Source organism: Balaenoptera ricei, chromosome 8, assembly GCF_028023285.1.
Source record: "Balaenoptera ricei isolate mBalRic1 chromosome 8, mBalRic1.hap2, whole genome shotgun sequence".
NCBI lineage: Eukaryota > Metazoa > Chordata > Mammalia > Artiodactyla > Balaenopteridae > Balaenoptera > Balaenoptera ricei.
In genome coordinates, this window is record NC_082646.1 from 73,650,617 (window position 1) to 73,672,428 (window position 21,812).

The following is a 21,812-nucleotide window of genomic DNA, read 5'->3' on the forward strand; positions in this document are numbered from 1 at the left end:
ATGCCCACAGAGGATATCCCTGTTTACCTCTCTAGTCATAGAGGTGCCCATAAGCAGTGGCACATCGCCAGTCTAACACGTAAACACATGGTTCCAGGTAAGGAAGGCTCTATGTAACCCAAATATTATTTTTCTCACTATTCTTCTTTTATTAATTCATTCAGCATGTATATGTACATGCCTGACACAGTTGTAGATTCTTGGGATAAAGCAGTGAACAAAGTAAAGTTTCTGCCCTCATAAACTCACACTCCAAATCCAAATCCGAGATTTCTTCCACCTCTAAGATTATGTGGTTCCATTACTAGAGAAAATTCAATTGCAAATGTCCCTGGCAGAGAGACACTTTGAGCACCTAAAGGAAAAAGACCACCTTATAGCCTCAGCATCTAGCAAAATGCTTAATGCTCATTAAAGGTTTATAAGTGAATGGAGGTAATTGCTATATTAAAGATATGGAAACTGAGATTCAGGATGGTGAAATAAATTACCTACGGTTAAACAAATGGTAAGTGGTAGAGCTAAGAACTGTGCCCTGACCTAGTACTAGTCTAGGTACACCCAATAATTTTCATGAATCCAATGAGGACTTTATTTTTAAGGACTATTCAGTTATTAAAGTCAGCTCCCCAACAGTGAGTCTCTGCGTCTTTGCTTACCTCTGAACTTATTAGTACCAGACAATTTAACACTTAATTTTTCTGTAATGGGGTCAAGAGATAAGATTTGAAAGAGTTTAGGGATGAAGTTACCCTTAAAAGTTATCTAGTTCTTTCTCCTTACTTTTCAGATGAGGGAACTGATCGGGAAGGGTAGAAATTTGCCCCAAATCCCACAGCGAGTCATAGGAGAATTAGCACCAAAACCCAGCTCTTCTGCTAACCAAGCCCAGTGTTCTTTTCCATCACCACACTGTCTCTCCTGGGTTCCTTGATGGTAAGAAGAATTATTAAATGTTTTTTGTATTTCTACCAACACTCAGAAACCACACCTACCATATGGTGCTACTGGCATACCACATTACCCAACAAATTAGCTATTAAGAAAATTTTGTTTTCAAACCCAACTTTTCCTCCTCCATGAAATTTCTCTATTCCAGTTAGACCAGAGAAGTTTTAACAGCTTCTGGACCAAGACCCTGAGCTAAAAGACTCCAGCAGAAATTAGCTAAGCTCAATACACAGCAAAAATAACCCTATGCTAATATTCTTTCCCTGAAAAAAATGTCAGGACTTACAGGACAAGCCCTTCCCCAGTGAGTTTTGCTAGAAAATAATTGGGTGGCCTAAAGACTTGCATTTGCAGAGAAAGAAAAACTTTACCTACTGCCCTAGCTGAAGAGGAATTTTCCTGAGCTGCACTTGCAAAAACGATCTGCTCTGCAGTCAGGCCTCCCTTAAGGAAGTCAGAGATTTCACAGGAACATTAAATTGGGAGCAAGAAGACTTTAACTCTTGTTCAGGTTCTGTCACTAATAAATTATTTGACAGTAGGCAAAATCATTATCCTCTCTGGGGTTATTTGACTCATCTGTAAAATAGGGATAATAATACTTATCCTGATTACCTCAAATGGTAGTCAGGTAGAATATATGAACTAATGGCCATAATATCAATTTGAAAAGTATAAAGCACCACGCAAATAAAAGATAGTGAAATTAATTATTAGTATTATTTCTCAGAAATACTGCATATTTTAGAGGCCAAAAGCTATCTTATAAAATCAGTTATAAAGAGGCAGAAGCAGCATGACATAGCTGGAAGATGCCAAGAATGGAGTTGGCTGTAGGTATGAATCCGGACTCTGTGACCTTGACAAGTTGTTTAAACAAACTTAAACAGTTTCGTCATCTGAAAATGGGGGACACTACTACTGTGAAGAATAAGTAACAAATATTTACAAATATACATCTAAAAGCATCTTGTTTGTATGGTATAAAATGGTATTATTATAAATTTCCTCTTCCAGAGAGCTTAGAACTTCAGGGTTTTAGCTAGCATTCACACCATGGGAACAGTTGAAACATCTGTAATGTCAAGTAGTTGAAACTGATTTAAAAAGAAAAAATAAATTAAAAAATAAAGAAAAAGAAAAAATCACCACCAAACAATAACAATAGCATCCCTGATCAACATATTAAAGCAAAAAAATTGATGCTAATTAACCTAGCACACTAGCAATTGGGCCAGAATTTAGGAGCCAGTTCTATCAATGGGTATTTTTTCAGTCACTCAGACAAACTGTTGTGTTTATTTCAAATCCACTGCACTGAGACTCTCTTTGTGACTGGACTGTTGGATTATTGCCTGCATTCTGTCTTCTGCAAAAATGCCAAATGTATAGAAATTTCAGTCACCAGATTAAACGTTCATCTTGACAATATATTATGCTGTTTGGTGTCATGTTGACATCCTACTGATGATGCTCATGACTTTTTATGCCTTTATTTTGTTCTTTGGTTTCAGTAAAAAGAAAAGTTGAAAGCTCTTAGACTAATGAATTCAGATTCTTTTCAGACACAGTGCTGCTTCTCTTCCATGAGACCAGGAAAAGGATATATTTCTGGTTGCAGACATATGTGGTACAGACATGAGATCACAGCTTTAAGCTTAATAGAAGAACATAACAATCTACTTACTGTTTACACTTTAGCCCAAAGGGCAGCTGGAAATCACAACCAACCATATGCAGTGCCGAACAAGTGGTCAAGACTTTATTAATAAAGCCAAGCATTAACAAATAAGATTCTGGGAATGGTACAGTGAGGGGCAGGAGTGTCGTACCATAGGCCCCTCTAAGTACTAGGCATAGGGCCCAGGCTATTGTTGAAAATGTCCTTTGGGATTAGACTATTCTCTCTGCCAGGATTTCATTTGCCATCTTTCATATTTCCCAGTTCTCCTATACAGTGTTTAATCAGCTGCTAGGGACTGGCTAGAAAGGACTCCAGTTCTTCTTGCATTCTGACATCCCTGAAAAGGGAGTGAATTATAAAATTATCTACATACAATTAAATCAAATCACACACACAGAGAAATGCCTTTTGTACTATAGAGAACTATTTCAAGTAGAAAAAGAGATGCAAATAATACCTCATTTAATCCTTCCAAAGTTTCTGACAATTATAGTAATATTATCCCCAATTTATTGATGAGAAACTGATGAGAAAGGCTTAAGGATACTACAAGTAAATTGCAGAACAATGATTTAAATCCAGGTCCAAATCCCATGCTTTTGCTGTTCAACAACTGCCACAGAGAATAAATTAATTGATAACCCTTGGCCTATTATCATTTCTTTCTTTCTGCACTAAGACGTATACAAATATACTAGGTAAATGTAGTATTCAAAATGAATCACTACTGAACATAGAACTATTTCTTACACACATCAGTGTCACAATTTATAAATTTCTATCTAGTTCTTTCATTTCTTTTCCATACCTAACAGATAAGGTCAAATCCCAAATTTGTAACCCAAATACAAACATCACAGGAAAGGTGTCAGAGTGTAAAACCATCAACACACCTACAAGTTTTCATCAAAGTGAGTTGGCCCTACTGGGTCAGCAAAAATTAAATAATAACTCCTCAAAAGATGGTGCAGAAGTCAGAAGTTTGCTAGAATAACTAGTTCATTTAAGTGAAATTTATTCAAGTGTAATAAGTAGAGAAGGGAAATCTGAATCTGCAGTCTACCTCCTCAGACTAGATTTAAGGTATAGTATGGATTTTGATGAAGCACCTTTTGCATCTATGTGTGTTCTGATTTTGGTTTTGCTTTGTTTCTGAAACAGAAGTAAAGTTCCTTATTTGAAGTACATTGTATTGTCCTTTTTTTTTTTTTCTTTTTTGCAATTGTTACTGTCAGGCTAAATATAACTCCAGTTTTCTATTGGGCCCAACATGAGAACTATATTCAGGAAAACAAGAGCAGAGGAAAGAACAATGTTCCAAATGTACCCTCCCTCACACCATGCCAGATTCATGATAGGCTAAAAGAGACAGCATGCTCTCCACTGAGATCCCTAATGATGCCCCCAAGAGCTCAAGCCATTCACACAGTTATGACACAGATAGCAACCACATTTTCTCCCTTGGGGTTTAAAGAAAAGAACTGGCTCTCAAACCACAGTCAGTAATGTGTAACCACAGCACAAGGCAAAAGAAAAAGAGAGAACATCCCAGTGAAGTATGAGGTTAATCTCAGATAATTATCCCAAGCAATTAGAAATCACCATGGAACACAACTTTCAATCTCACCCTCAGTTTAGACACATCACAAAATGAAAGTGAATGATTAAAAATACTAGGAACTTATAGGCACAAAAGTATGGATGGAAAAGTTATAATGGCCACATTTCCAATGGACTAAACACTGATATTAGTGTACAGAAAAAATGTTGTCTAGCACTTCAAGGTAATATATATACACAAACATAAAGCCTATGCACATTATAAAAGTAACTTTCCTAGAAAATATTACAGCTAATATAGTATTCTTTTAACCATATATTGGCCACAAAATAACTCTTCAATTAACTAGAATTTTTATTATGTTTTGCAAAGGACAGCAGGCAACAGAGACATAGCAAAAAGAGTGTTGAACACTAGACAATTATGAAAAACAATAAATCTCTAATCTCTTTTTCCCCAATATCTAAATTCATAAAAAGTTCGGATAAAAAGTAAATTGGTGTCTTTTCAACAAATGGTGCTGAGAAAACTGGATATCTACACAAACAATGGAGTTGAACGCTAACCTTACACTATACACAAAAATTAACTCAAAATGGATCAAAGACGTAAACTTAAAAACTAAAACCTCAAAACCCTTAGAAGACATAGGGGAAGTCTTCATGACATTGGATTTGCAATGACTGCTTGGATATGACACAAAAGCACAGGCAACAAAAGAAAAGTAGATGGGCTTCCCTGGTGGTGCAGTGGTTGAGAATCTGCCTGCCAATGCAGGGGACACGGGTTCGAGCCCTGGTCTGGGAAGATCCCACATGCCGCGGAGCAACTAGGCCCGTGAGCCACAACTACTGAGCCTGCGCGTCTGGAGCCTGTGCTCTACAACGGGAGAGGCGTGAGGCCCGCGCACCACGATGAAGAGTGGCCCCCGCTCTCCGCAACTGGAGAAAGCCCACGCACAGAAACGAAGACCCAACACAGCCAAAAATAAATAAATAAATAAATATATTTAAAAAAAAAAAAAGAAAAATAGATAAATTGGACTTCATCAAATTAACTTATGTGCATCAAAGGACACTACCAGGAGAGTGAAAAGACAACACAGAGAAAGGGAGAAAAAATTTTCAAATCATATATCTTATAAGAGATTAATATCCAGAATACATAGAGAACTGCTACAATTCAATAACAACAACTTCAAACCCAATTAAAAAATGAGCAAGGGATTTAAATAAACATTTCTCCAAAGACCTACAAATGGCCAATAAATATATGTAAAGATGTTCAACATCATCAGTCGTTAAGCAAATGCAAATCAAAGCCACAATGAAATACAACATCACATCCACTAGGCAGGCTATTATCCAAAAAAATGGAAAATAACAATTTCCCCTCCTACGGCTTACTCCTTTACCTTCTTCAAGTCTTTGCTCAAATGTCATGTTCTCAATGACTCCTACTTTGATCATCCTATTTAAAACCACTTCCTTTCATTATCAATTCACCTTATTGTACTCTATATTTTTTTTCCAAAAGCCCTTATACACTTCTAATACACTATATAATTTACTTACTTATCATGCTTATTGTTATCTGTCTCCCCCATCTATAATATAAGCTCTATGAGAACTAAAATTATTTGTTGTATTCACTAATATATTTTAAGTGCAAGAATAGTACCTATCACATGATGAATGCTTAATAAACATTTGCTGAATGAGTGAACTAATTTCTTGCCTAGAGACAGAAAGTAGCTTAAAATTTTGAAAACCAAATAATTCTTAAAATTAATCAGTTATTATCCTCTTCAACACCAAATATTATCTCCCATTTGTTATCAACAAATAACCAAAGTACTATGGCTTAAAATATAAAGTGTCCCACTTTGCTGAACATTTCAATGGAATGAGGTCTTAAAACTTTATTCATATCTTAACATTCACAGTACATGTGCCAGTTATTTACTTACTGTCTCCTGACTCTCACATCACCCTTCAGTACTCTGCTCTGTGATGCTGGGGCACTATATTTCCCAGGCTCCCTTGCCAGCTGGCTTCCTACTAGGCTCTGCCAATGAGAGGGACTAGTGGGAAACTCGAAGGTGACAGCATCCCTCCAGCAGCAAAATACACTTATAGCTGCACCATTTTACATTCCCACCAGCAATGGCTTCTTTTAGCACTCCCAATACCAGCTGCCTAACCCCCTCAAAGATACCAACACCAGCTGGCCACACTCCTCTTAGTGATTAGAGCGTAAGCCATGCCATGTTTCCCTCAGTTGTCTGAGCACAAGCCACACAGCACACCCTCTCCCCAGAAGTCCAAGCCCCAGTCATAATCTTTTCCAAGTTCCTAAGTTCAAGGAACCCATGTTCTTCCATTTTGTTCCACCAACCTAATGGCTGGTAACTGCTCCCTACAGTTATATCTGGGTTGCCTCAGCTTCTTTTTGCTTTTTCAAGTTTCCAATACCTGCGTAACAAGGATCCTCAAGGAAATCCCATCCACTGTAACTATTTATCATGGTTTTTGTTCTCCTGACTAGATGTGACTATACTTGGTATAGTATAAAACTTCAGGCAGAGCAGAAGATAGACAACAGAATAAATTTATATTTTACCACTCAGAATTAAACATAATATATATCTTTTCATACTATCTTAAGCAAAGAATGAGAAAATAGGCCTTTCAAATAGAACAAATAATAGACTAAGATCTAGAAGTACTATACTCATATCTGTATACTCTCATAGAGTCATAAATTTTCATCTCCAGCCCACTCCTCTCTCCTGCCCATTCCACATATCCATTTGGATATCTAGCATGCATCTCAAATTTAACATGTCCAAAACTGAGTGTCTTATATTTCCTAAAACCTGTTCCTCCCAAAGCCTTTCCCACCCGACTTAATGGCAACTCTATCCTTATAGCTTCTAGGCCAGAATCCTGGAGTCATCCTTGACTCCTTTCTTTCTCTCATCCTCCATATCCAACATATTAGAAAGTGCTAGTTCTTCATTCAAACTATATTCAGAATATAACCACTTCTCACCATCTCCACTGCTACTCCAAGCCACCAATAACTCTCACCCGGATCATTGTAGTAGCCTTTTAAGTGGTCATTCTGCTCCCACTCTTTTGTATCCCTAAAATTTATTCCCAGAAACTACCTAAATGATCCTTTTAAAACATAAGACAAACCATGTTACTCCTCTGCTCAAAATGTTCCTGTGACATCCCATCTCACACACAGTAAAAGCCAAAATCCTCACAATGATATACCAGTTCCTATATGATCTGGCTCCTATTACTTCTCTGACTTCATCTCCTATTATTTCCCTTTCACTCATTTGTCTCCAGCCATTCTGGTTTCTTTCCAGTTGCTTTAACATCCAGGCACATTTCAACTTTAGAGTCTCTGCACTGGTCACTCCCTCTGCCTGCAACACTCCTTCCTAGGTATATGCATGGTTCCTTTGCTGTTATTTTAAGTCTGTGAGGAAAGATTTTCACCTCAATGAGACCTTCTCTGACCATCCTACTTAAACCTGGACACATTTCCACACTGGGCACTCCCTATTCCCCTTCCTTATTTTATTTTTCTCCATGGCATTTATCTTTTGACTTACTATATAATAATTTATTTTTTATATTGCCCTTCTCCTTTCACTATAACGTAAGCTCTTTGAGGGCAGGAATTTCTGTTTTGTTCACTGATGTATCTTTAATGACCATATGGTGCCTGGTACCTAGTAAGTACTCAGTAAACATTTGTTAAGTGAAACTCCAAACTCCAAAGCACCAAGGAATGAATAAATATAAAACACACATAGAAATACAGTGTGACATATATGTGCATATGTATATATGATCAATATTTACCGTATTCGGAAGAATGAAACTGTATTATAAACTCTAATACTATAGTAAGTACTATACCAAAATTACTTAGACTTTTCTATCAAAATCTCAAAATGCATTTATAATCCTACCACATAATATATGAAGGCTCCCTAGCACAGTGTTTAACAGTCAGCCTGCCTGGCTTATATTATTCTTGCAATATCTAGTAACTCTGTGACCCTAGGCAAGTTACTTGACCTCTGTGCCTTATTTTCTTCATTATAAAATAGTAACGGTAGTAATAATAAAACCTAGCTCATAGAAATTATGTAAAGGATTAAATTATATAATATATTTAAAGCACTTAGCACAATGCCTGGCCCATAGACAATATTCAGTGTATGTTAATTATTATTATTATTCTATAAGGCACTTAATATTTGTTGAAAGACAAGTAAATGCTCTGAAATTCAACATTAAATACTGCCTGAATTTATTTATATTGCAGGCTTACTGAAAGTGAGAATCATTTTATACTTCTTTTATGTCTACCATAGTACTTAACATAGTAATTCAATAAATAATTGGCTGATTTACTGATTAATTGGTGATATATACATTATTAAACCTACTAAAAATATAGGTTACAAAAGCCAGGTTAGTCAAAATGACCAAAATAAGTAACAATGGAGAAGAAACACAAGTTCATCAGTTCTGACTCCTCATTTTATCACACTTATGTGTGATGTTAAAATATGCTAAAGCATACTAAAGACTTTTTAGTAAGTATACTAAAGACTTTTTAAAACTTGTACAGTAGAGAAACACAGATTTTTCTAGAAGAAAAGAAATAATGATATGTTAAGTAAACTTATTGTGGTAATCATTTCACACTAAACGTAAGCCAAAACATTACGATGTGCAGTTTAAACTTACACAGTGCTATATATCAATTATACCTCAAAAAGAAAGAATGACAAATTAATGGCATAGGAAGAAAAGGCAAAAAGAAAGGGAAAGTAGAGACAGATGGCAGGCTTTAAGTTGAGGAGCCAACCAATCAAGACTATGTGAGTCGTAAGAGAGAACAGAGCACTAACAAAGACTCAGGTTGACAGCTAAGAGTAGGACTTTGTTGGAAAGGCTACTTCTTCAAAAGGTCACACAAAGATAAGCCCAGTTGAGTGAGGGCAATAATAACTGATGCCAAAAGAAGTATGCAGTTAACCTCTGAAAGAAGCTGAACAAGAAGCTGAACATCTTTCACAGAAGGAGAACTGCAGAAAAATTAAAATAAAAGCAAAGTAATAGAAGAATAAAATTATTAACCATCTTTGAAATGATGGACAAAGCCGGTGTTTGCCATCACTGGCTGAACACCTGGCTGGAATAACTGGAATGGAAAGATCCTTAATTAAAATTTTAAGTTAAGTTCTGATATATAAATTTTCTTTCATTTTCTGTGAACCCCTACCCATCATTTTTATGACATTTTATTATTTTTTTCTGATGCTATAAAATCCCACATTAGTTAATGTGAACTATGTTCAGAACTGGCGATGGTCATATGACACAACCATTTTTTAACTCTTCAAAAATGTAATGTCATAGTGTGTAGATTTATTTATCAAGAACAATGGGAGAAGAAAATGACATTGTGCAGAAAATTATTCACAGTAGCACGTTAGTCTGTGAATGTGCACATCTATGAACACCAGTGCACAAAAGAAATATAATTTCATCATTAAACTATAGTTGTGACACAAACTATTTGAGCTTTATGTCCCTAACATGTTTTCATAATTCAGCTTTATGTCCCTAACATGTTTTCATAATTCAGACAACCACAAAGGACAGTTCACAATGTGCAGTTCTGCACTTCTACAAAACGTAGAGAAATAAATTCTCAACATTCGCCTAAAACAGAAACGTGTCAGTAGTCAATCCAAGCATATGGGCTCTTCTTCAGTTTCTGCACCACTGATTGAAGTCTCCTCCTTTCACACACTCCTCCTTTCATATTTTATTCTTTTCCCTTAGGTCCAACTTCCTTCTTTGAGTTACTTTTTCACTGCCAAATAAGCTTAGCCTCCTATTCTATTAGATAGTTCTTGTCATTTACAACATCTTCCCCTACTGCTCTGGAAACAGTGACTCTTGCGAGCAAATGGTGTGGCATCACGCCTGAGAATTTAATTGGTGGGTACAGTCATACCCAGGCATTACCCAAATTTTATTGCAAGAGTTTGTGGTTTTATGGTTTACATGTGCTTAACTCTGTAGTCTTTAAGAAATTAAAGTATATAACAATATGTTTAATAAACATATATATATATATATATCATATACCCTGAGCATTATTAGATAATAACCATGAGAAAGAAAGAAAGAGAGAAAGGAAGAAAGGAAGAGACTAAATTACCTGTCATTGCTAATACAGCCTCTAAGCCCTTGGTATATTTAATAAATACTGAAGATTACGCATTTTGACCCATCTTTAACTCAATACAATTACAGCTTCTATGCAGATATCATCTCACAATATTACACTGCACCATAATTACCTAAATCATAAAGCCAAATCTTTCTCTGAGCTCCCTATGCCTGCTCTGGTCTGAATGTTTGTGTCTTCCCCAAAATTCATGTGTTGAAATCATAACCCCCAAAGGTGAAGGTATTAGTAGTGGGGCCACTGGGAAGTGATTAGGTCATAAGGGTAGAGCCCTCATGAATGTGATTAGTGCTCTTATAAAAGAGATCCCAAAGAGCTCCCTAGTCCCTTCCACCATATAACAAGAAGTCTGTGAGCCAGAAGAGAGCCCTCACCTGACCATGCCAGCACCCTGATATCAGATTTCTAGCCTCCAGAACTGTGAGAAATAAATTTCTATTATTTATAAACTATCTATGGTTATTTTGTTATAGCAGCCCAACGGACTAAGACAATGCCTCTTCATCACTCAGAACATCCTGAACTGTACATGCACATACCTGGGAACTACCTATTATAAAACATGTAAAGTCCTACAGAAAAGTCTACCCCCAAAATCAGAAAATCTGCAAACCCTATTCAGAATATTTTCATTGTCAGGAACTCCTTTTTTTTTCAGTTCATTAGAATCTCTACTAATCATATTATATAGGCACTCTGAGGTATGCTATCACTAATTCACAGGTTTGTAGCTTTTGTTTCCAACCCTTCTGTCTTCTTAGCGTTGTGCAGGTAAAATAATGACAATGTATTTCAAACTCACTCTAAAAATTAACTTTTCCAGCAATACAAATGGTATTTCAAATATCACATGTGGAATGCATTTTAAAATAGAAAAAAATGATAACTTAGTATTAATGTCTTTACCATTTTCTCCTTTTTCTGTTTTTTAAAAAATTTCATTGGAGTATAGTTGATTTACAATGTCGTGTTAGTTTCAGGTGTACAGCAAAGTGCTTCAGTTATACATATACACATATTCATTCTTTTTCAGATTCTTTACCCATATAGGTTATTATAGAATATTGAGTAGAGTTCCCTGTGCTACACAGTAGGTCCCTGTTAGTTATCTATTTTATATGTAGTAAGTGTGTGTATGTTAATCTCAAACTCCTAATTTATCCCTCCACCCATGTTTCCCCTTTGGTAACCATAGGTTTGTTTTCGAAATATGTGCATCTGTTTCTGTTTTGTAAATAAATTCCCTTGTATCATTTTTTAAAATTAGATTCCACATATGAGTGATGTCATATGATATTTGTCTTTGCCTGACTAGCTTCACTTAGTATGATAATCTCTATGTCCATCCATGTTGCTGCAAATGGCATTATTTCATTCTTTTTATGGCTGAGTAATACTCCATTGTATATATATACCACATCTTCTGTACCCATTCCTCTGTTGATGGACGTTTAGGTTGCTTTTTATCATTTTCTCCTATCTAGCACTAGACTTATGTCCTAATCTCTGCTTAAACACGTGCCATAATGTGACCCAAATATTTTAAATAATTAAAATTAAAAAACAGGAGATGACTTATCCCCTGCAAAATACAAGAAATAGTAAAGTAAAATTGCTTTTGAAGGCCAGAAAAATACTTAGAAAGGAATGACCCGATTCATTGTTATTCCTTTCATATTCATTCCTTTCTCTTTTTCTCTCTCTCCCTCTCCTCTCCCTCCCTCCCTTTTCCCTCCTTCCCTCCCTCCCTCTCTTTCTCTCACATTTTCTACACTTTTCCCCCTTCTCTTTATTTCTGTAATTACTGAGGCTGTGCCACGTTGTATCACTGTTTTAAGAAAAGGAAACAACCAAGTCAAAAACCACAGGGTGAAAGTATGAAAGTTAAACTTAATGCTAACATTATGCCTATTAGCAATTTTTTAAATGGAACTTAAAGGGTTATCTAACCAAAAAATGACTACTGCCATTAGGGAAAAGATATGAGAAATAGTTACAACTTCATCAACTTACATTTTTAAAAAAATCTCAAAAGCTCACTATTTTTAACTAACACTTCTTAAATCCTTTTCAAACTTTACTAGTCCACACCAATTACTTTTTGGCCTACTCACTCAAACAGAAGTTATACACATTATAAAACAGAGTAATGACATTTTTTACTCATCAAACCTAATCTCTCCAGATGAGATTAGATAGTTTGCATCACTGAACCAAAGACTGTTACAACTGAAAGGAAAGAGGTCTAGAAAGCTTAAACAACTTGCTCAAGCAAGTAACTAGTTGTTAATTAGTAGCAGAGAGAGTTCAGACTGGAATCCAGTTCTCCAAACTCCAAAGCACCAAAGAAGATTGGGACTAGAATACAGACATCCAAACTTCAAAGCACTGAGCACCGTATACAAAAGACAAAGGAAATGGCTCTGGTCCTAAAGAACTCACTAAAAACCTATAGTTGCATAATTCTCTGATGAATGATATATGATTATAGTAATGGAGGCAATATCTAATACAAAGAGTATATTCAGAAAACAATTTGGTTAATCTCAAGTCATTTATGTATAGTTCTGGAATACATAATGTGACTTTTTTTCCTCCTGGATCGATACCTTCTGAATTACATTGATTCAAGGCCAATATTAAAATAAACTAGAAATCCCCCCAAAACTGGCAAGGAGTGACAGTAGAGACAAGAGTTGAAACAGAGAAAGAGAAACATGCTGGCTGTTAAGGGAAAGTCATCCCAGGATTAAAAAACTGTTGTACTTAATGTTCAAGACATAATCCATGCATGTTTGATAGAGTTAGCTATAATTATAAGCAGAATCTTTCACCTGCTTCCTCTACACTCCTGCCTTTAAATGGCTAAAACCTCTTTTCAAAAGATGGTTACTGGGAATATGGGAAAAGTTGAGGAAATTGGATTTTAAAATCACTGCACTCTTGCTAAGGGTAAGAGTTTCATATGGTCTCTATGAGGTTAAAGTGAAGACAATAAGGGAAGAATTCTTCATGATCATCATTGAAGCCCGTGATTACATTCTATAGACCAAGCATAGAGCAACTTATATCTCCCCAGGCAACTGTTGAAAATGGGGAAAACAATGCACTACTGATGGAACATTTCAGACTCCAGAGCTGACTGTTGTTATCTCTAACTAAACTTAACCCTGATGGAAAGAAGGGAAGGGTGGGGGGGAACGGAGGGACCAGAGTGGGTAGGAGAGATGGAGAGAAGGTAGGAAAGAGAAAAGGAGAGAAAAAGAAAAATAAGAAAGTGTTAAGGGGTATTATTCTTCAGAACACTAAAAACTCAAACTACAAAGAAACCTTTTATATATAAAAAAAGGTGTGGTTACAGAGATATTCAAGTTATTGGCATTTGTTTCTAAGCAAAGAGGACTTCAACTTTTAAAATACAGTAGTAATAGCTATACCATCGCAATTGATTGAGCCTTACTCTCTTTTTGTGGTAATGTGTACTGCATCAAGAGAGATAAAGAGGAAGAATGAAAATAAATAAATAGATCAATAAAAACTAAAGGGGGCTTCCCTGGTGGCGCAGTGGTTAAGAATCCGCCTGCCAATTCAGGGGACATGGGTTCGAGCCCTGGTCCAGGAAGATCCCACATGCCGCGGAGCAACTAAGCCCATGCGCCACAACTACTGAGCCTGCGCTCTACAGCCTGCGAGACACAACTACTGAGACTGCATGCCACAACTACTGAAGCCCACGTGCCTAGAGCCCGTGCTCCACAGCAACAGAAGCCATGACAATGAGAAGCCCATGCACTGCAACGAAGAATAGCCCCTGCTCGCCACAACTAGAGAAAGCTGTGCACACCAACGAAGACCCAACACAGCCAAAAATAAAAACAAATAAATTAATTAATTAAAGAAAAGAAAACTAAAGGAACCAGGGTACTTAAAGCCCTTTGTTTATTAGCTTCTTTCCAACCAACTACTCAAAACTGTAATGTTAGTTTACTTTCTTGTTTAAATCTCAGTTCCCAGGTATGCAAGAACAAAACAAAATAAAAATGAATTTTTTCCTCCAACAAAAATTGCAACTTAAAGCCAGTTGGTCATAGGAGTGGCACTGTCCATGCAAGGTAATGGTGAAAATATTCTGTCACTATTAAAAGAGCTAAAGTTGGATAAACACTCAAACTAAGTGAACAGGATTTCCTTTTATCAGAAGAGAGGGAGAAGTGATTTTACAGTATAAAGAAGAAATACAATTTGGAATAGGGAAAAAAGCCACTTGAAGACATTATCTTAAAATAATATTTACTGTATTATTATTATTGCTATTATTACTATTACCATCATCAGGTTTCTTGCACATGTGACTCTGCCCAGGCATATGGATTTATATCTACATTAGTTGGTTTATTATCCTATAGAATAGGAGACATGTATTTTACTCTAAATTCAACAAGTTTAATGTGCCTCTCCTTTACACTCAGAAAATATAAACAAGCACTTAAAAAGTAAAAATGTTTCTTTTACCATGAAATATTAATTTTAAGCTTATTAGAAATTGGTATTTCAGCTTACAATGGGGAGACACATATGGAGCTGATCACAACAGTATGATTTCAAACTGCTGAGGGGAGTATGAATCAGTGCATCCTTTCTAGAAAGTGATTTGGCAGTATATCAAAATCATTAAAAATACTCTTTGAACTATATTTTAGATGTCTAGGAATTTATTCCACAGAACCAATCATGGTGGTATTCAAAGATTTATATGTTAAATATGTTCACTGAAGTACTGCTTATGATAGAGAAAAATTAAAACTACCTAAATTTCAGCAGTTAGTATTAACATATTTAACATTAAACAACTTGTGTTGACTGCCTACTATGTGCTAAGCACAGTGGATTAAATTTAAAATGTATCCTTAAAGTAAAATATAATGTATCAGTTTAAAAATCATATGATCCCAAACTGTTTTATAAATTTAGTATACTTCTATAAAAATCACAAACAGAGTTTTTTTGGTGGGTGGGGGAAGAAATGATAAAATTACTCTAAACTTTATCTGGAAAAACAAATGCTTGAGAATAACACAGATAATCTGAAAAAGAAACATAATTCAATTAAAAAATATAAAATATCACTAACTAAAAGTGTGCCAAATGGATGGCCAGATTGATTATTAATAAAAGAAGTTAAAAATGGACCCAAGTATCTCTAAGAATTTTGTCTAGGATAACTGTAGTGTTTAAAAGATGGATTATATGACTAATATTGCTGGGAAAATTGGTTCTTTATATCTTAATAGCATATCATGCAACAAAATAAATGTCAGATGTATTAAAAAATTAAATGTAAAAAAAAACATAATGTTATAATAAAATACAAGTGAATATTTACATAATGTTGGGTGGAAAAGACATTCCTAAAAATGACACCAAAGGCAGAAACTCAAAAGGAAAAAAAATAAAAGTTTAGATTTGATGAGAGAGAATTGATTTTCTAAAAACTTTAACTGAAAGACAAAATAACAAAGTTGGAAAAGAATCTGCATCATATAAGATAAAGGATTAATATTTTCAGCATATAAAGACCTCTTACAAATGAATAAGTATTAACTGCCGATTATAATAATGTGCATTACTTTGTGCTGGACTATTCTAAATATTTTATATATGTTCATTCATTTGATCCTTGCAACAGCCCTATGACACACAGAAAACTTTTACAGATAAGGAAACTGAGGCACCAAGAGATTAAGTAAACACCCAAGGTTACAGAGTTGGTAAGTAGTGATGGTAGAGCCAAGATTCAAATACTGTCACCAACAGTCTGACTCTAAAATTGAAGCTACTTCTCAAAGGATATGAGTAAGAAATTTATTTTTTAAAAAAGAAAAGAAAGAAATGAAATGCAAATGAGCAATAAACAAATGAAGAAATATTTCATTTCACAACTAATCAAAGAAATACAATTATACTAAAAATAAGCTGCCATTTTCTACCTGTCATATTAGCAATGGTTGAAAATAATGACAGTAATATTATAAGCAATATGTGGCAAGATGAGTACTCTCGTACACTGCTAGTAAAAGTAAACCGGTTCAACTTTTCTAGAGGGCATTTTGGCAATATGTATCAAATGCTTTTAAAAAGTGACTAACTGACAATTCATTTCTAAAAATTTGAACTAAAGAAATCATCAGAGATGTGTGCAAAGATTGAGCTACAAAAGAGTTTATTGCAATGTTGTTAATAATAGTAAAAATTTTTAAAATAACTATAGATGATCAGTTAAACTATGGAATGTCCAAAAATAGAATAGTAGGCAACCATTAAAAATAATGATGTAAAATAATAGTGGTTCATAGGAAAATATAAACGATATGATATATATTATTAAATAAAAAAGCAGAATATAAAGCATTTGTTACCATGTGATTCCATTTTTGTTTAAAAAGGAGATATAGATATAAACATTAGAGAGAGAAACATAAAATTTTAATACTGGATGTATATAACCTTGATATTATAATGATTATATCTGGACAAGGAAATGCAGTTTTTTCTTCTTTTTATCTTTATATGTGTTTCCTAAATTTCTTATATGCAGTAACTGTTACTTTTGTACTAAATAACAGTTCATTTTAAAAAGAAAAGGTATGCAGGATTATATTTAATGACATGGGGAAAATCATCATGGTATGTTAACTTTTAAAAAGTAGCTTGCAAAAACAGCATGTGCAATAAGATACCATTTTTCTTTTAAAAAATATGTGTATCTAAGTAGAAGAACTTGAAGGATATAACCAGTATAAGCATTTTTGAGGTATCTCTAGATGTCATTATGGAAGTTTTTTTTAGTTTCTTTTTTATATTTTCCAAATTTTCTCCAATAACCATGGTTTGTTTTTTAATCAGAAAAAAGAAAAGCAATGAAAAAGACTATATTTTACCCTTTTCTCCAAATCCATTCTAATTGTTAAACAAGCCTATAATTTATGGAAAAGCAAAAAATAACATATGCCTTCTTATTGTCAAAACAGACACAAAAAGATGTGATAGTTTCTCTTCAAAAAGCAAATCTCATAAATGTATTAGTATATTCTATCCAATTAGAAATTGTATTTAAAATGATGAAACTCTAAAAGTACTATATCAAGTTGCAAATGAGCCCTACAAAGCAATGAAGTAAATCTCCTTGATACGTGTCCATCTGTTGATAGACAGGTAGATATAGTAAATTAAAATAACTGCACATGGTTAAACGTTTGATTTAAAACAAAATAAACGTTGACACTGGTCATCAATATGGCAAAACAAACAAATTGAATAGGGATCAATTATTTGGCAGTGTAGCATTACCAACAGTCCTGATCTGGATTCCTAAATATGTGATCTTGAGCAAATCAACTAATCTCATCAAGTTTTAGATTCCTCAGCTTTAAACTTACAGTGAAAAATTAGACTCTTTGGCTTTAAAATCACAGTAAAAATGGATAGAAATATAAAGAATTTTCATATAACTAAGCTAATATAAAACCTGGAGTACCTCCAAAATTAGTATCTATTTAATTAAATATAGATGAAGATGGTAACAACATGAGACAAAAAGAGAATTTCGAAAAAAAAGAAAAAAAAAAGGAAAGAAAGAAGATAAAGAAAGAGGAAAAAGCAGACACCCTTGAAGAACTTTCACAGGGAATCAAGACTCAGAAAAACTTACTAGCTTTTTCCCATTTTCAGAAGGCCAGAAGAACTGGGGACCAAACTGCTGAATTTTGGCCACAAGCCCCAAGTTTAACTAATCACCCAGTAGCACTCCTCCACATGGAGAAGCTGATATAGCATCAACAAATTCTTTATCAAAATCAACACTTTGTAACATTGAGAAAATTAAAAGTGTTGTAATCTATAAATGGCCCAGCCTGTTCTGTTGAAACTTTATCCCAGTTGGACACTATATTTAAAAGTATGTTCAAAAAAAGTTTCTCTTTACCTCTGCTAAAATTTTATTAAGTCATATATATTTTCTTCCATTTCTTAGAAAGTTTGCTTGTTCCTGTAATTTTGCATATGGTATTTACATTCTTCATGGAAATATGCATAAGTCAGTTTCATTTTTCTTGCTAAGGGAGAAAACATGCTTGAAATCTTTTATTTTTCAATACAAAACTCTAGTCCCTTATGTCAACTTTCACTGACTTTCCATCTCCTTAAAATTTCACCTTCCTCCCCATTTCCTCCTCCAGTCCAAATACACACACACACAAACACACAAACAAACACACACAGAGGCACACACAGGCAGAATGCTAGACTTTAAAAAATAAACATTCAAACATAAAGTCACCTGAGGTTGACAAAGTTGTAAGCTCTTTCAAAAAAAAAAGAAAGTTCGTTTAAGTAATAAAAGAAAGCATTAGACATTCTAATCAAAATCTGGTAATTTTTTTTTCTCTAAGTCAATGTTATTATCCAAGATAATAAACCACCATTACAATAAGCCAATTCTCACAGTTAATCATTATAAAAGAAAAGCAAAAGCCTTAAAAAGCAAAAGTCTTTACCTATCAAAATATTTTTTACTTATTACAGGTTTTCTGGATATCTCAATATTGCTTCTCTCCCAACCATCATCAAACCATCCAATAAACACCTTTGTCAAACACACTGTCTCTTCAGCTCATAAATAACAACATACCTGGCACCTGTACACATAAAGAGCAACCTAAATGTTTAATCAAATACCTCAACTTCAGAAATTAGCTTCTCCCCTTTATCCTTTGGTGGCCACAGTATCTTCATTGGAAGCCTCTATTGCTGTCATTATTTCTAATTTGAAATCATCCTCTACCTCCACACCCTTCCACGAAGGAAACATAGTTTTTATCTTTGTCTTGCACATGTACACCATAGTGGGGGGGGGGGTAGAGTAAATTGCCATTTGCAACTTTCTTTCAAAAATAAAATAGCAAATAAACAAGGAGTCCTCTCCATTATAGGATACCAATGCACATTCAACACTCAAGTCAGCTGCTGGACTCCACTGTTAACCTAATTGCCTAATGTATCATATTTTCAAATGGCAGAAAAAAAAATCTCACAACCTGGGAAGAAATTATATGAAGGTAAAGAGATGCTATATTTGATACCTCACATGAAGCTTGTGTCCATTCCGAATAAAATACTGTAACTTTGGATGTTTCTGTGCTTAGGTCTAAGAAATAATCTAAAATGAAGTTACAAAATTCACTGTGAGGTCATTGTCAACTTCAGGGCAGATCTTAAGGAAGGAGAGAGGGAATAATGGAAGACACTACTTAGGTTATTTTTGAAGTGAAAAATATACTGTTTTCATAGGCAAAGACTTAAGATTGTTAGTTTTTACAGAACTCAGAGGTTTGAAAAATAGTTCAAATTAAAATAATAATAGTAACACTTGTAAAGCACTTATTGTACAAGCATCATTGTAGTTATTTTACATATATTAACTTATTTAGTCCACAAAACAAACAACACATATTGGAGTAGGTATTAGTAGTATGTAGATATTATTATCACTATCCCCATTTTACATATGAGAAAGTAGGCACATATAAATTAACTTGTCCAAGATTATGCTAGTAATGGTCAAGTCAGGATTTTAATCTAGGCAGACAAACTTTAAAGACCAAGTTCTTAACCACCACCTAACCTCTGAACTACCATAAAATAATCTAATGAGGCTTTTTCCTTGGAATTACTCCTTCATTTCATGTAGAATTAGAAATATACATTGAGATTAAAACCCGTTTCCTCAAGAAGGATAGCTATGGACAATCAATACAATGGTGTTTTGGTTAATTACTGTATTAACTTCTATGTAAATCCATAAATCAGTACCTTTTGATATAGGAAATTTAGCAGAGAATACACTCATGATTCTATGAATTATGAATGATGGGCTTATTTAACAACAATAAGAATTGCTCCTTCTTTGGTAAATTTTTTAAACTTCATTCTTTTAGGATTAATTTGCCCTGAATATTGAGTTCCTTAGACACCCACGTTTCTCCATAGATCATTTATACAGCAACATCCTTATAACAGAGCAATGAGGAGAATTAGAAAGGAAGCAAAAGCCAAAACAGATGTCAAAGTAATACACTAAAGCTCATTTACTTTTCTTAAAGAAGAATTCTGGAGCTCAGAATCTATTTACTTTTACTTCAGATAAAATTATAGTGCTTTTAATTACTTGAGGGACACTCCTGGGTTCAAACCCTGATTCTGCTACTTACTAGTATTATGATCTTGCGCAAGTTATTCAGCTTCTCTGAATCTAGGTATTTCTATCTGTAAAACAGTCCACCTCACTGGACTGTTGCAGAAATAAACCCAATTGCCATAGTATATGTAAAGTTCTTAGCACAGTGCCTCGCATATAGTAAGCACTCATAAATGGTTCTCTGTTGTCTAAGAAAATTGAACTAACAATAATCCAGGGACTCACTGTGAAAATTAAATAGCATAATTTATGTGAAAGCACCTGTATTAGTGCTGTACAACAGAAAGGAACTTTATAAAATGCTAGTTTCCCCCTCTTCTTATCTAATTTAACAGCCCGCAGCCAAATAGAAATAGCAGTTCATAGGAGTATGGAAGAAGGATTAATATTACTAGAGGCAAAAACACTAATTACCAAGAAATGACATTTTACAGTCTGGAAACAAAGGCAAAGACAGAAAATCCAAAATGCAGATACCAGAACTCAAAAAGCACAGCAGTTTGGGGGCCCGCTCAACATAGAGATAGGTAGCCTTAATAGACAATTCAATTCAAGAAGCAGTTCAGGAATCAGAAGTGCATCATGGCAAATATGTTCCTATAAAAGGGTTTCATCTTCAAGAAATACATGGAAAAGACTCTGACAAGTACAGGTTTCTGGTAGCGGACTGTACTGCTGAACTGAATGAATAAGCATTTTCAGAACTCTAATGAAAAACTGATGAACTCATAAAAGTGCTAACAAAAGATCAAGATGAAAAAAAAAAATTAATTACATGGGACTGAGTGAACTGATGAGGATGAGTATAATTTTTGTGACTTTCTGTCTGAATTTTAAAAAAAAAAAAAATTCCACAAGGACTCAGAGGCAAAGAATATACAAATCAATTTTCACTGCAAAGTAAAGGAGCTGTTACAGTGGAGGATTACTGGACTGAATGTCAATACTATGACATAGTATGAGTGTGTTTCATGTTTGGTAATTGCAATCATTGTTGCTTTTGTTGTGGTCATCCATGTACAATGCTTGGTGTCAGTCGATTTATCTCTTGTAAAAATAAAATACAG

At 34.5% G+C, this 21,812-nt stretch overlaps 1 protein-coding gene across 1 annotated transcript in view; it reads left to right on the forward strand.

Annotated features, from left to right (window-relative positions):
• The window catches only part of LOC132370183 (putative heat shock protein HSP 90-beta-3), a 108,700-nt gene continuing 86,888 nt past the window's right edge, over positions 1–21,812 (forward strand). Inside the window, 1 exon segment of the mRNA XM_059929926.1 lies at positions 1–97. Within this exon segment, the coding sequence (XP_059785909.1) occupies positions 1–97 (97 nt within the window).